Here is a 17,197-nt window from a genome sequence, read left to right as displayed (position 1 = left end):
AATTGTTTTTATCCCGAATTTTGCAGAAATTATCAAATTGGTGACAGCGGTGGGAACATTTTCATAACGGTATTCTGTTTCCATTTGTTACAATTTGTTTTTGTTTCGAATTTTCTAAAATTTTTAAAATTGGTGACAGCGGTGGGATTATCTTATTGACAAGATATTAGCATTGTTCTTTCATTTGTTACAAATGTTTCTGTCCAGAATTTTGTAGACTTTGAAAACTTTGGTGAAAGCGACGGAAAGCGAACATCTTCATGATGAAATATTATTTTCATTTGTTACATTTGTTTTTGTTATGCATTTTTTAGAACTTGCCAATTTGGTGACAGCGGTGGGAATATTGATAGCATTTTGCTTTAATCTCTCACAATTGTCTTTGTCGCTAATTTTGTAGAATTTTACAATTGTTGTGATAGTGGTGGGAACATTTTCATGATAAAATGTTGTTTTAATTTGTTACGTATGTTTTTATCACGAATTATCCAAAATTTTTTATTTGTTACATTTGTTTTTGTCCGGAATTTTCTAAAGTTTTTCAATTTGGTGATAGATAGAAGTTTCTTATCATTTTTTACAATTATTAATTTTGTCCCAATTTTTGTAAAATTTAACAATTCGATGACAGAGGTGGGAACATCTTCTACAGAAGATGGTGGAATTTTCATTTCATTTGCTGCAATGGTTACATTTTCATTTCTCCCAAATTTTGTCGCATTTGACAATTTGGCGACAGCGGTGGGAACATGATGTTTGAAACTAAGAAAAAATAGAAGAAAACAGTAATAATTTATATTTTTTATTACTTTCGTTATTAAACCAAAATGTTAATTCGAAAATCCCACCGCTGTCACCAGTAAAATGTCAATTTTAATGTCACCAAAAAGTTTAGATATCGAAAATTCTCAATGAAAAAATCACTTGGATGAGATTGTGTCTCGAATTAAGTATCTCGTTTCCACGACTAAACATTTGGAAATTTATTCGAAAAATCGAATTCAAAGTGTGGGAATAGTAGTAAATATTTTCTTTTATTACCGTTGTGAAGAACGTGCCTAACCAATGTATTGGGTGCTTAGCGGACACATAAAATTTCACAGCTTGTATTCATCGACTTCGAATGAACAATAAAAACTGATTTTCGCTACAAAATGATATCTATGAACATAAATCTGTTTTAATTGTAAATCAAGAAAATCATAATAAAGAATTTAACGTCTCTTGTTTATTTCAAAATTGATGATAGTGAAAATGGGGAAAAAATTAATTTATCTAAAATACATGTGTGACACGGGGCTGCATTTTCTCTTTTCTAAAATTCGTAAGAAAACTAACACAGGAAATACTTCCCCTACAAACTGGTCCTGACTGCATTCCTTACGTAACAATAGACAAGCATCCTGACTTTCCCTAAAAACAGGTACCAAAAGGACAGATTCACTTTGACTTGCATACGTGCAGCACGGTTTTCTCCGCTTCGTAAAAACAAGTGTATTTTTAAACTCGCTCTTAAATAAATAAAAATATCGTTATTTTAATTATTTACTTAATTATTAATTTTCCCGTCACAAAATTGGCGATCCTGCCAGGATAGTTCGACACGATTACGATCAAAATCGACTATCTTAGTGCGAACCAGTGAAAAAAAAAGAGAAAGTTTTGTGAAAAAATTATTATTGTGGAAAGTGGAAAATTATTTTTGTGAAAAAAAATATATATATTTTTTTGTGAGAAATTATTATTGTGAAAAATTATTTTTTGTGAAAAAAAATAATTGTGACGGATTATACGGTGAAATTTTCACTGGAAATCACCGGAAAACACGAACTCGGGCCGAATTAAGTAAGTTCGACAGTGATTCCGTGGGTATAAGTCCTAGAAAGGGTGTGACGTCACCCAACCAAGTTGGCAACGAGGGATAATATTCTTACGAGGATACACACAACTCAGCCGCTCAACATTTCAACTGGATAGTATTCTTACGAGGATACACACAATTCAGCTGCTCAACGTTTCAACTTGAGAATATTTTATTTGTCATCAAACTAGTAAGCAAATAATATTTTTTTCTGAAAAATAATACAATTACGTATGATTTGCGACTTTTTACTACGCGTGAAAGACGCAACATTTTATGAAAATTTTCACTATATACATGTTTTGTGACTCTGTAACTACGCGTTAAAGACACAATAACTTATAAAATTTATCTATTAAATTTACGAAAAAATTGCAAAATTAGGTAAACATTTTTATTTTTTAGTGTTAAAAAAAAGCATTGTTTTTTTATGAACATTTTTAAAATTAGATAGACGTTTTATTTGTTGTAAAAAGAAAGCATTCTTTATTTTTATTGATATTACAACTCTTTACAAATTACTAATAATATTCAACGCTGGCTTTCAAGTCATATCTCAGACATTTAGTTGGTTACGAATCTACTCATATTCAGTGTTTAGAATCCAGTCAAATTGTCCAGAATATCCCTGAACCTCCCGAAACAAAAATGGCAAACCCTTTAAATTTAGAAACACTCCTTAGCAGCCTTAAAGATTCGGTCGAGCAAATGTCTGCAAAAATTTCATCAATAGAAGGTTGTCAAAATACATTAAATTCCAATATAATGCTTCTTAACGCTGAAAACGGAAAACGGGTAAACGAAATTAAACTTATAGCTCAACAAAATAATCTTTTATATACTGAAGATGAAGAAACAGAAACCGAAAATGAAGTTCCAGGAAATAGACAAGAAAGTGAGAACACAATAGACGAAAAAAGGGACCCCATGCATCGAGTACCAAACGGTGGTCCCCTTTCAACTCAGACAAACGCGATTTCTAGTACATTATTACCCGCCAAGGACATTATTCGTACGGTAGAAATTTTGAATGGTCAAGACGATATCGGAGTTCAAGATTTTATTCATAGCGTTAAAAAAGCAAAACAACGTTGTAGTCAACCGGAATTACTTTTAGATTTTATAATAACCGAGAAAATTGTCGGAAATGCTAAACGCGCTATCCGATACATTCCCATTAACACATTCGACGATTTATTTACCGCGTTACGACAAAATATGGACCTCGGATTATCAGTTGAACTTTGCCGCGCAAAATTAGACAATTGCCGACAAGGAAGCGACAACGTACAAACGTATAATGTGCGATTTCGACAAGCCCTAAACGAGTTAAATTATGCGGTACAAGCAGAACACTCAAATCCGACAGCTCGAAGAATAGCCTTGCAGATAGAAGAATCTTCCGCGATAAAAAAGTATGTTATGAATCTAAGAGATGATATCACATTTTTAATGTGGACCCTACAACCGAATAATATAGGAAAAGCTCAGCAACAAGCATTAGAAATTGAGACGCGACTACGAGAAAAACATCGATTACGCTCAAATGCAATTCCAAGGCAACCTTTGCGTGTGACAAACCCTTCTACATCTCACCACACAACAAATCCTAAACCCTCTTTTAATTCTACTAACAATGCTAATCCGAATCGTCCTTCTAATGTACAATGTAATTTTTGTAAGAAAAATGGACACGTTGAAAGTCAATGTTTTCAAAAAAGAAATCAATCAAATTTTCATCTGGATTCCCAACTAAAACGCCCACCGAATCGAGTGCACCACACCGTCGAGATAAGCTCAACGGAGGAGCAAAACGACGAGATACAAACACCATGCGAAATGACGGAACAATTGATAGAATCACGCGAATATCAGGACGATTACAATCTGTCCTCGTTCAACCAACCGGATTCAAACACTCCCTGCGATTACTTGTGGACTCTGGATCATCAATAAATTTTATAAAAAATTCTTTAGTACCACCGTCGATGCCTAGAGAAGCATGTAAAAAGGAATTCCAAATGGGAAATTGGAAACCAACGTCCGAACAAAAGATCGTGATAGAATATTTGGATAAACCCCACACTTTCTTTATCGTCGATGATAATTTTCCCTTACCGGAAGATGGTATACTAGGTTTACCATTTATGCAACAATATGATTACAGCCTAACAAACGTGAACTTAAAACTAAATAATAAAAAACATCCACTCGTGGATGACGGATTTATTGTACCACCAAACCAAATAAAGCTAATTAAAATCCCAGTTTTTGAAAAAAAGGGTAATATCGCGATCTTTGATAATCCACACGTTCCCGATTCTATCTATACAATATGCGATAGAACAATTACTGTTCCTATTTGCAACGATTCGGCACAATTTAAACACATTAATCCCAACGAATTAGGATATCAACCTTTTAAATTCAGTACCGAAACTGAAGAATTACAATCAATAACACACGGTGAATTGGCAGAACGCTTGCAACTCTTAAACGAGAACACCCGATTGGATCATATTGAATCAGATTTTAAAGATATTATCCAAAAAATAGTACAATCATATCACGACATATTCAGATTGCCCGGAGATCCTCTTCCAGGAACACACCTTGCTTCTCACAAAATAATATTAAAAGAAGATAAAATAATTAATAATCGGTCCTACAAACCTCCAGAGTGTCATAAACAAGAACTCACTAGTCAGGTTAAAGACCTATTAAAGCAATTCATCATCAGGCATTCCGATTCTCCCTTCAACGCCCCAGTGTGGATAGTCCCTAAAAAAGCTGATGCCTCTGGACAGAAAAAATGGAGAGTTGTCATAGATTTCCGAAAAATTAATGAAATTACCGATCAGGATTCTTATCCACTTCCGGTTATAGAAGACATCCTTGACACGCTCGGGAAAGCAAAATTCTTCTCCGCTTTTGACCTCAGTGCTGGATTTCACCAAATACCTATGGAAGAAAATTCAAAAAAATTCACAGCTTTTTCCACACCCGAAGGACACTTCGAGTTTGAACGCATGCCCTTTGGACTAAAAAATGCTCCTGCCACATTCCAGAGGATGATCAACAACGCCTTAAAAGGATTGATAAACAAAATTTGTGTTGTTTATCTCGACGACATCGTAGTTTTCGGATCCACCATAGAAGAACACAACAAAAATTTGGTAACAGTTTTCGAGAGATTACGCCAAACTGGCCTTAAGCTCCAGCCTGATAAGTGTGAATATTTAAGACCCGAGTTAGAATATTTAGGTCATGTTATAACTGCCGATGGAGTCAAACCCAATCCAAAGAAAATCGATGCTGTCTTAAATTTTCCAAAACCTAAAAGTGTTACTAACGTTAAATCATTTTTAGGACTTTCTGGATACTACCGTAAATTTATAAAATGTTATTCAACTATTGCTAAACCTCTTACCGAGTTAACAAAGCTTAACAACGATTTTGTTTGGACTCAAAATTGTCAAGATGCTTTTGACAGATTGAAAGCTGCTTTGTGCAGTGCGCCAGTTTTAAGATACCCCGACTTTGAAAAAGAATTCGTGCTCACAACCGACGCTTCAAATGTAGGACTAGGAGCCATTTTATCCCAAGAAGGTCATCCCTGTTATTACATATCGCGTACACTCAATGCACCCGAAGTAAATTATACTACTACTGAAAAGGAATTGTTAGCAATAGTATGGGCGACTAAAAGACTTAGGCAATACTTGCTAGGTAGAAAATTCAAAATCCTCACCGATCACCAAGCGTTAAAGTGGTTATTCAACGTAAAAGATCCATCATCCAGATTGATGAGATGGAGACTTAAAATGGAAGAATACGACTACGAAGTCGAATACAAGAAAGGTTCGGAAAATACTGCTGCCGACGCTTTATCCAGAGTTCAAGCACTACAAGAACTAAACGAAGAACAAAGTAGTACAGAAACTGAATTTGATTTAGAATCAGAGTTGCCTGATATTGAAGTCATCGAAGAAAAGCAAAATTCTGATTTAAATACACCAGTACCATCACCTGCCGGAAACGGACCAACTTTAGGAGTCTCGACACAAACTTTAACTCCGCTTATTGAAGAAAGCAAAGATGACGATATCCAAGATGTTTTCGACCCAACACCACCAATACCCGTAAACAATGGAATAATTCAAGAATTCTACAGATGGTCTGCTAATAAGACAGATACCCGTGAAATTGAAAAGCCGAATGCCATTGGAAAATTGTGGAGAAAAATCACAAAAGAGAGACAAATGATACAAATAATGTTATCCTTCCTCAATACTCTGACAAGGATTGGCTTAATTCACTGATTGACACCGCCGAATGGACCATATCAAAAAAATTGAGTATTCTTCGTTTACACTTCGACGATCCAACTATAACCTCCATTGAACGTATAAAACTTAAGAAATTGATAGCATTCATTAGTTTTAAATATCCACAACTAAAAATTCATAGTTGTTATAATTCCACTACAGAACTCACATTAAAAGAACGAGAACACATCATCAAAGAAAGCCACGGCTCATTGATGGCACAACATTTTGGCGAAAATAAATCCATACAAAGAGCAAGAGAATTAGGCATGTGGACCAACATGGAAAATGAAATTATAGATTTCATTAAAAAATGTCACGTGTGTCAAACCCATAAACTAAATCGAATCAAGAGACGATCGGAAGCAATCATCCCTGACACTCCAACGACACCAAATGATAAGATTGCAATGGATATTTTTGGTCCTCTACCCATTACCGCTCAAGGACATGAGTACATATTGTCTATTCAAGATATGTTAACTAAATATCTTGTATTAATTCCTTTAAAGAATACCCAGTCCGAAACCATTATTGAACATCTATTTGACCATTTTATTTACATTTTTGGCTCTCCTAAGCACATTTTAACTGACCAAGGTCAGAACTTAGTGTCGGAATTAATGCAAAACTTTGAAAATCTATTTCGGATTCAACATGTGAAGACGACTGCATTTCACCCTCAAAGTAATGGTGCTCTGGAAAGATCTCACTGCACTATTAAGGATTTGATAAGAACAGCAATGGCAGATCAACACACTGAATGGGACCAGACACTAAAATTTATTTGCATGGCTTATAATACCATGACACACGAAGGAACTGGATTCAGCCCTTTTAAACTCACATTTGGACGCGACGCTAATATTCCATCTACATTAGCTACTACACCTAGTCTGAAATATCCCGAATTGGTAAGGTTATGGCAAGAAAGACACGAAAGATATATTCAGAAGGCTCAAGCAAGGATAGAGAAGTCAAAGGAAAAATACAAAAGAATTCAAGATGCAAGAATTGTATTGCCGCAGCGTTTATTCGACCCTGGTGACCTTGTAATGATAGAAAATACAAAAGAACATAAATTGAGTCCTGATTGGAAAGGGCCTGCAGTAATCATTAAAAGTCTCCCTAATAATAATTATGAAATATCCTTTAATAACAATCGATCAGTCATCCATGCAGATAGATTGAAAATATATAATTATTAAATTTTCAATTCATAAGCCTAAATCCTAATTCTTATCCTTATCTATGAAATTCTCCTAATAAACACTGAAAATGTTTTTCTATTCTTGTAAATAAATCAATGATCTACAAACTTTTGTATACATGTATAAATTAGTATTCTGCGACATACTTTGTAAACTAATAAGCCAATGTGTGTATCAAATTATTTTGTAGAAAAAAAAAAAGGATGAATGAGCGACGCATTAACTGTACTAAAAAGAAAAAGAATTATACTTTGCGAACTTAGAGACTAAGTTCAATCTAAGGTGGGAGGTGTGACACGGGGCTGCATTTTCTCTTTTCTAAAATTCGTAAGAAAACTAACACAGGAAATACTTCCCCTACAAACTGGTCCTGACTGCATTCCTTACGTAACAATAGACAAGCATCCTGACTTTCCCTAAAAACAGGTACCAAAAGGACAGATTCACTTTGACTTGCATACGTGCAGCACGGTTTTCTCCGCTTCGTAAAAACAAGTGTATTTTTAAACTCGCTCTTAAATAAATAAAAATATCGTTATTTTAATTATTTACTTAATTATTAATTTTCCCGTCACACATGTTTCTCGGATTGTTTCCTTTTCATCAGATTGTAATAATTTTCTCCGAGTGTTGTGTATATATTTAAAGAGAAAAGAAGAAGAAAGAGACTTTCGGCATGTATACGAGTTTCTCAGGTCACCAATTGAATGAGGATTAGCTGATTTATAGGCAAACGAAGGACAGTGTGGGGACATAGAATTTTCCTTCTTTTCACATATATCCTGAACACGTCTTGCGTGGAATCGTGAGGAATTTCTAACGTTAGTCTCAAGTCCTATTTTTTTTTTTTTTTTTTTTTTTTTTAAAGAACCCCTGTGGTTTCTGGGGGCCCCTTTTACCTTGGTCAAGCGGTTCTCAGTCGCTGCGTGGGATGACGTTTTCAACTCCAGCAGAGGAAGATATAATTGCACGTGCTGAGGGAAAAATGAAGCAAAAAGAAGAATAAAAATGGGAAATCATCGAACAAAGCCGCACGGGAGTAAAGAAAAAAAAATTCGTTTTCTATTACAATCTTCAGTTTTGTAAAATCCTAATGAATTTCAGGAGCGGTGTTACAGGTTCATTTTTCAAGAACCTTTACTCGTTTTAATATTCCTTCTAAATTGATTTGTATCATTTTCTTTTCTTTTCTCTTTTATACTATATATATACAAAAGTGGAAACTTGATTTTATCAATGAGTGTTTCTTTTGAAAAAATATTTTTCATTTTAACAAAATTGAGCGGAACAAAATGAAACAAATTTCTGAGAAGTTTAAATCAAAGAAATAAAGATATAATTTTAAAAAAGGTGAGGAAGTAAATTTATGAATAGTGTAACATGTTAGGAATGTTTAAATAAACAAGTAAACAAATGAATAAATGTAACTAACATTTTGTCAAATAAAAACAGAAAACAGTTGTAAAAATGACTTATCAATAATAATTAATATTATTTGTTGTTGTTTATTCTTTATTATTGCACAAATTTCAAAACAACCAAAATTGTAAAAAAATGAAAAGAGCAAACATTTCAACCATATCAGTAAATAAATGCCAAGGATCGATTCCGGATTCCAATAAAACTTGTGTTCCTCCTTTTTTCACATCATTTATTTAACGAAGCCGAAGATATAGGGACATTATATGTGCGTAAACGAAAATGCTTGTTAGAGCGTATGATCGGCATTGAGAGGACGCAAAACAAGTCCAGAGGAAGACGGAAGAGAAGAGGGGGGGGGGCGTCAGTCGTGTGACACGTACAGTGTCAGTGACTGGTAACTGGTACCTAATGATCTTTACGAGCAGTAGTATGGCATGCCAATCCTAGTTCTAATCCTACAAAAGCATGCCGCCAAACAAGCCTTAGAAATTTCTGGACAATTTATCCCCTCACACTTATACAGCATATGCAACACATAAAAAGCACTTTTATTTCTAGCTGGTAAATGCGTCACTGCAGGACTGAAGTTATACATACGCCTGTATTTGTAACTGAAATAAATAAATAATAATAATAATATAAATAAAATAGTAATAATAAATAATATTATAAATAAAAAATATATATATAGTGTATACTTTATATAATATATATATATATGCTCCTATACACAACAATGGTCCATGACAAGAGGTTCACTCTCGGATCTTTTATAGAAGGACCCCTTCAATTTGATTGTCTCGGTCACGTATATGTGTTTTTCCAAGAACATTTGTTAGTTTTGTGGGAGGGAGAAAGGGGGGTTGGGAAAAAAATTGAAGAAAACAAGTTACTTTATTTTTTTGATCAATATTGACTTGCAAGAATAGATCTCGTTTTTCTTCCATAGTCATTCAGATCATTAATCGAGGGGGAATTTACTCGTGTATAAAGTCAAGTGCTTATTCTTTGTTGTTATTATCCGCAAATAGTACAAGAAATTGACACAATATTGGGCTTTTATTTTGAATGAAAAAAAGAAGAAAAAAGAAGAATTGGTAGATTTTAAAATCCGCTTGCTTGTCGAAAATATATTTTTGAATCAACAAAAAAATTACGAAATGAGAAAAATAATTTTCACAATATTTTTATTGAAGCATTGTTTTGAAAATAAAACTATTTTTAGAATAAGAATACTATAAAATACCATTATTATTTAGTTTTCTTATTTAAAAATATATTTGTCTAATTTTCTAACAAATTTCACATAATAATTTTTATTTATGAAAAATAGAAAATATAAAAAAAATTATGAAAAAATTAGTTAGAAAAATTAACCATTTATCTCTAAAATTGAGAAAAGTCCTTCTGCATATTTACCAAACAAAAAATGAATTTAAAAATTAAAAATTGAAAAATTGAATGACTGGTATTTTTTAGCATTTTCAGTCTAAAAACAAAGTATCATTTTTTTAAAAATTCATCAAAAATTATTAAAATTAATTTTTTTGTGGATTTAAAAACATATTTTCTACAAAACTACGCATGGATTCTAAAATCTACCAAATTTTTAAGAAAAATCAAAATTCAAGAAAGATCAAAATATTTTCTGACTGATATAATAATGAAAAAATGTCTTTGCAACAAATATACCTTCTTCTGGGTGTGCAAAATTAACAATGGATAACTTCGGTGAAAGATTATAATAAAAGATTGTGTTTAAGTATAAAAATTTCGAAATACACTTTACAAAATTCTTCAGTAATTTTAATTTTATTATATAGTAAAAATTGAAGATTGATTTGGACAAGTGATAACTTTGTCAAGAAATTTCTTTTATATTACCTTATCAATAATTTTTTATATTCGACTACTAAGTTTGAGAATTCTTAATTTGAAATTTACTTTTATGGAATTATAATTTCCCTCTTGACATAATGATAATGTATATATGTATATGTTAACAATAAATGTTAATATTAACTATAATAACTTGGCTTAGACAAGTGATGACTTCTATAAAAAATGGCTATAAAATATTTTTCTTTCATTTTTTCATATGGATTTCAAAGAAATTTTACAAAATTCTCGACTAACTAAAATTTTAACTCATACAAATAAAAAATTTGATTTGGAGAAGTGATAACTTTAAAGAAAAATATCTTTATTATATAATTAAATACACTAAATTCAAGTTATTTTATCAAATATTGTTAAAGCTCCTACTGTATAATTGTTTTGTTTCATGGTTATTATTGTGGGCAAGATGATTTACTCGACTGGCTATGGATTGAAAACTATCACGACTTTATTCAAGTACAAATAATAATGGAACCACAACCATAAAATTTGTCTGTCGAATGGAACGCATTTTACTCCGAGCTACATTGATTGTGTGTTAGTTTTTCTCCCTCAGGTATATTATACGCGTTCGGTTTTTTTCTAATAAATACCGTTCATTCACACACAGAATTTTGGAAAAAAAATTTTTTACCCAGCGTAGGATGGAATTAGTTCCACTTAATTTGAACGTTACATTACGAGGTTTTCGGAGAGTGGAAATCAATTTTCTCGCTTTTATTTGTTGAGAAAGAAAAACATTCAACAGCTGTGTAACATGATAAACACAATCTCGTTGCATGGAAATTTTACGATTCTTTATTCGTATTACAATGTTTTAAAGAATACGGTTTATCTTCAAAATCGGAAATAATGACGAAACGAATCTAGAGAGAGTGAGTTGAATTTTACTTGTTGACTATTAGAATCGAATTATTGGCTTTTCAAACTTTTTGGCAACAACTCACGATGAGTTAAAAATTTTAATATTAATAATAATTATTATTATTTCAATAATTCAACAAATTTTCCAACATAATTTGAGTCATTTGAATTTGGCGGGTAAGATTATTGGCAGGCAGAATTAAGGTCTTTGTTACTGGATATATAGGAAACTCAGTGGAAAAATATTCGTAATATTCTACAAAAATTGAACTTTTGTGTATTAATTCTTTTTAGGAGAAAATAAATTTTACTTTAAGGGGGGGTTCCCTTTTATGTAAAATAATATTAGTTAATAAGAATATATTATATCATTAGAAAAAACACTTTTGAAAAAACCCTTTGTTTGGCCAGACTCCGCCCTTAAGGTATATTAATTTTATATTGTTAATAATTTATTTATTTTATTTTAAAATCCAAGACTAAGGAAATAATCATTGAAAATCATGGAATTTATTAACCGTGAAATAATGTAGCTTTATGTTTACATCTACGAGATCTAATTCTGTATTTACAATTTTCTTCCATTGAAACTGACAACATCGTGAGTTGTTGCCCAAAGCAATAAATTTATACATCCCCCTTCTCCACGCATAAGTAGACATGAATCTTGCCCTCTAGTTTCAATCGTGTCAGTTTTCTAACATGCAAAAATTGCGTTTAAGTCGTTTTACGAATGTTACGAAAATAAATTATTTTGTTTACAGTGAATTTTAGTTGTGTTACTTTATAATAAATTCACTTATTAATAAGTAAAAATTAATAATCTTTCCAAACAAAAAAAAACAAACAAACAGGGTAATTTTTGAGGTTACGTCCAATTAGTCAACAGTCGATTTTCGATATATCGAATTCCAATATCAATCTGATTGGTTAAATTCATCTTCGAGTTATACTACGCAAGTCAAAAGAGAAACTCAAATATATTTAATTTTTTTCTTCTAATATCAAAGTTCCTTGAAATAGGAAGATAAGAAAAATACAGCAGCAGTAAGGGAAAAAATTTAAGGTTTCATTTCACTTTTTTATTTGTAAAGTTGTAAAAAGTAATAAAAATTATTTTCCTAACTTTTGTGTATCTAGCTATTAGAAAATAACATAAATTTATCTTCTACTGAAATAATAGACATTTCTACTAAAGACTCTATATTTCTTTCCTATATCTTTTCCTTCCAAAATGGTGTATATATAATATAGAAATGCAGATAAAAATCAGGCGCATAGTGAGAGAGCAATGTCTTTTCTTTAAGTTTAAATGCCCTTGGTGTAAAATCCCTTTATATTCAGGTAACTTTTAAATCTTGGAATCAGATTTTCGGATTTCTGGGACCTTACCTGAAAAGATTTTAAGTTTAAAAAGCTTACGTAATCCTCAACAATGCACATCATTATTAGTGCAATTTAAACAAGAAAGGAAAAGTTTATTACTACACAGAGAAAACGATTTATTTGATTCAAACAATTTTTTTTAAATCGGACTTAAAATATCTTTGCTATTTGAACAATATATTTTTGATTCATTTTAAGAAGTAATATATTTAATTTAAACATAATTTGTCGTTGATTTTAAATTATTTATAATAATTTTTTAGGTTTAAATCAAACATAAAATTTTAAAACACGCGTTTTTTCTTTAAATCAAAACAGAAAAAACTTATATTTAAATGAAGGGGAGGTATACGTTATTTTTAATTATATATATTAAGAAAATAATTTAAATATTCCACGAAATTATTTTTAAAGTAATTTTTTGTGAGGAATTCAATGGTCATAAAATAAAAACTGTTCGAAAATATTTTAACCCTTTTTGAATTTTTATATTTCTTAAAAATTCGTGGATTTTGAAATCCATACGTAATTTTAGACAACAAATTTTGTTTATTTTTCTAACTAATTTTAAATCATTATTTTATCCTAATTTTTTTGCGTTCTGTATTTTTTTTTAATAAAAATTATGATCTGAAATTAGTTGTAGAAAAATAAAGAAATGAATTTTCATAACAAAAAAATTGAATAATAATAGTATTTTTTAATATTTTTAGCTCAAAAACAAACATTTTTGTTCCAAAACAATGCTTCAAAACTTATGAAAATCAATTTCTTCATTTGGCAATAATTTAAGCAAGGGGTGGGAGGGTATACACCTTTTTTTACCCTTTTTGAATTTTTATTTTTTCTTAAAAATTGGTGGATATTGAAATCATAATTTTGTAGAAAATATGTTTTTGAATCCACAAAAAATTGATTTTCATAATTTTTGAAGCAATTTAAAAAAAACATCTTTGCTTTTAGGCTGAAAATGTTAAAAAATACCATTGTATTTTTTGTTATACCAATTTTAATTTATTTTTCTAACTAATTTCAAATTATTATTTTATCCTAATTTTTTTCTTTTTTTTATATATAAAAATTATGATCTGAAATTGGTTAGAAAAATAAACAAATTAATTTTCATAACAAAAAAAATGGAACAATTATAGTATTTTTTAGTATTTTCAGCCTAAAAACAATGATATAAAAAAAATGCTTAAAAAATGATAAAAAAAAATTTTTTAGTCGATTCAAAAACATATTTTCTACAAAATTGCACGCGGGGATATCAAAATTTACTTACAAATTTTTAAGAAAAATAAAAATTGAAAAAGTGCTAAAAGATTTTCTCACCATTGAATTTCCCAAAAAAATTACCTTAAAAATAATTTTGTGGAATATTTAAATTATTTTCTCGATGTTGTTAAAAATAGCGGTGTACTTTCTCCTTAAATATATTTATTTAAACAAATAATACTTTTTAGTGAAATAAATTTTAATATTTTCTATATATTGGAATAAAGCTTACAAATTTATTTAAGTTAAAGAAAATCATCTAATATCACTTTTGTATATCATTTATATAATGTTTTTTAAAGTACTCCTTTTGGCTCATTCTGTGAATCGTGGCAAGGAAGTTAACCAATCACATTGATCGGAATTCGATATGTATCGAAAATCGACTGTTGAGTAAATAAAGATTAATTCATAACCTCTAAATATTCTTTACTTTTTTTTAGTTCTCTACTTTTTCTGTAATTTCCATTTTCACATGAAATAAAATTTCTTTTTTTGGTATTGAAATCATTATTATTATTATTTGGTATATGTGACCTGGACAGTGAAAAGGGACCTTACGTGCGAAAACAAGTTTTCGAGAAAACAGCAGTTAAAGTTTAACTTAGAAAAACCCTTGTAACTTTTTTAAATATTAATATTTTTTAATCAAGTTAGGCTTATTTTCTTCACCGTGAATCACAGTATCAAAATAAAAAACATACAAGTAATGAAAATTTTTTTTTAATAATTGTTTATATAAATTAATAACAAACTCCCCAAACATAGAAAAAATAATCTAAGTTTTCTAACTAGCAACAATAAGTATAAATAAGTGACACATGTTTGTAAGGGTTTTCGAGGCCGCTGATTACGAATATGATGTTAAATTGACAATTTGACAGTTGACTTCTCTAAAAAGTAATCGTTTTTTGTAAAAAAGACAGTAATAAGGTTTTTGAGGTCGCTGATTACGAATATGATATCAAATTTGAATTTTAACTGTTGACAGTTGTCAAAGAAACTGTCAACTTTTCTAAATAATAAAAAATTGTCGTCTTCGTTATTTTAATTTGTATAATAACAAAAAATCAGTTTTTTCGTATTTTTACTCTTGTTTCTTCTGACTTTAAAATTTTTTTTTAAAACTTCTAATCAACTTATGATTTTTTGGTTTTCACCATCTTAAAGAGCGTTTCAAACCCTATCCGAATCAATAAAAAAGTAAAAAATGATTTTTTGACACGTAAGGTCCCTTTTCATAGACCAGGTCACATATGTTGAAAGTGGATAAAATACTTTTTGTTGAAAATAATTTCTCTATTACAGGTTTGCAGGTGGCTGGGAATTTTTATTTGGTGCATAGCAGAAAACATTTTGTCAGCGCAGATAGGGGAAATTTATTGCGATCATTAAGCGTCTATAGTTTCATGAATTTGTGCGATAGGCCTATCAGTATCGCTTTTTGAATTCGCGAGTGGAGATTCTGGTTCGAAGAATCCGTTATGGACAAGAGAGGCGAACAGGTAGAGTTGTATATTGGTGCGTATACATATATATGTATATATATATACATATATACATATATACAGGTATCTGCTAAACGGACCGAAACCATAAATGCCAACACCCATCGTGTTCGAATTTTCTGTGAAATCCTTTTCACGCGTTTGGTTCCGCGACTATGGTTGAGTATATATACGGAATGGTTCTCTCGTTTCAGAGAATACAAGGCAGTGAACAAGGACCAGTTTCCATACCAAACCTCATCCCCCGAGTGTATATATGTATATGTATACATTGCCTTAGACCTGTGCAGCACACACCAATGGCATGGAATCGTCTTCTCTTTTCAGGAAGCAACAAAGCTGGTTCCATTATGCGTCGATCTGGTCGCGGCACTACCTTAACCGCCGCGCCAACTTTGGTCCATTGTGCGGATGATTTGAAACGGTGTGCCTTCTTTCTTGGGATAACTCAAAAGATGTCTTCATTAAGATCCTCGAGATCTTTGTTAGGGCTACTATCTCTCTTGACCTCTGACAGCTGACACCTTTGCCTCTTTTTTTCCGAATATTGTTAACTTCTTCTGCTTCTTCTTTTTTTTATTCACGTCGTGACATTTTACAAGGTGAGAATGTGAGAGGGGACAATTTATTTTTATTATTACAGATTAAGGTGGTTACTTATTTTTTTTTTCTTCATATTATTCGTTTCAAAGGTTAACATTTATTGGCTTAACTATGGCGGGTATCTAAGGCGGAAATTTGTTTTTTTTATAGGCAGAAAAAACAAATTGTCTTTTTTGAATTCCGATATTTTTAGGCTGGAGTCCCATATGATAGCGTTTTGCGTTGCGTTTTGTAACTAGGCCATGAGTGTGAGAGAGATACAGATATATGTTTGCTCTATCTGCACTCATGGCCTATAGTTACAAAACGCAACGCAAAACGCTACCATGGGACTCCAGCCTTAAAATGACATCACTCACCTGAGTTGCAACATTTTTTCCGCTGGAGCGCTAGTGTTGTTAGGAACAGATTGAAGCTGAAAATAAAAATCGATGTTGGTATTTTTCGAAAGTTTTGTATTTCAGTATAAAAATTATTTATTGAAAACGAAAAAGACATATTTTACCTGAGATTCAAAAATTTATAATAGATAAATTTTGAGGGTTTTTTGCTGAAAAAAATAAAAGTCATTTATTATAAGGCTTGTGAACATTTCTTCGCACATACTTTATTTATGTTCAAATATATTCATCAAGGACAAGTGATGACTTTGTTATAAAATATCTACAAAATATTACTTTTACATATAGATATATCAATAAAATTGTCTAAAGAACATAATATTTTAGAAATTATTGTTCATTTTAAATATAAGTCTTACAAAATTCTCCATTAAAGGTCGTTTTAATGTACCTACGTATAAGTATAACAATTTCAGTTGGACAAGTGATAACTTTG

The 17,197-nt window shown here is 30.9% G+C and overlaps 1 protein-coding gene across 1 annotated transcript; it reads left to right on the top strand.

Moving 5' to 3' along the window:
• The first annotated feature begins 1,100 nt into the window (after positions 1–1,100).
• On the top strand, positions 1,101–16,518 carry LOC122509173. Its single transcript, XM_043623003.1, has 3 exons — positions 1,101–2,051; positions 15,558–15,754; positions 15,952–16,518. The coding sequence occupies exons 2-3, from the start codon at positions 15,734–15,736 to the stop codon at positions 16,276–16,278; spliced, it is 348 nt and encodes a 115-aa protein (XP_043478938.1). The 5' UTR covers positions 1,101–2,051; positions 15,558–15,733; the 3' UTR covers positions 16,279–16,518.
• Positions 16,519–17,197: the final 679 nt, after the last annotated feature.

This window comes from Leptopilina heterotoma, unplaced genomic scaffold (genome assembly GCF_015476425.1).
Source record: "Leptopilina heterotoma isolate Lh14 unplaced genomic scaffold, ASM1547642v1 Lhet_6, whole genome shotgun sequence".
Classification (NCBI taxonomy): domain Eukaryota; kingdom Metazoa; phylum Arthropoda; class Insecta; order Hymenoptera; family Figitidae; genus Leptopilina; species Leptopilina heterotoma.
The sequence above is the reverse complement of the archived record's forward strand: the minus strand, read 5'-3'. Positions and strand labels throughout refer to the sequence as shown.

What these genes read in the sequence shown, in the direction of transcription:
- LOC122509173 (XM_043623003.1), top strand. Translation starts at nt 15,734, where the DNA reads ATGGACAAGAGAGGCGAACAG. An exon ending in TGGACAAGAGAGGCGAACAG is followed by an intron (nt 15,755 to 15,951) that starts GTAGAGTTGTAT and finishes CTCTCGTTTCAG; the next exon opens with AGAATACAAGGCAGTGAACA.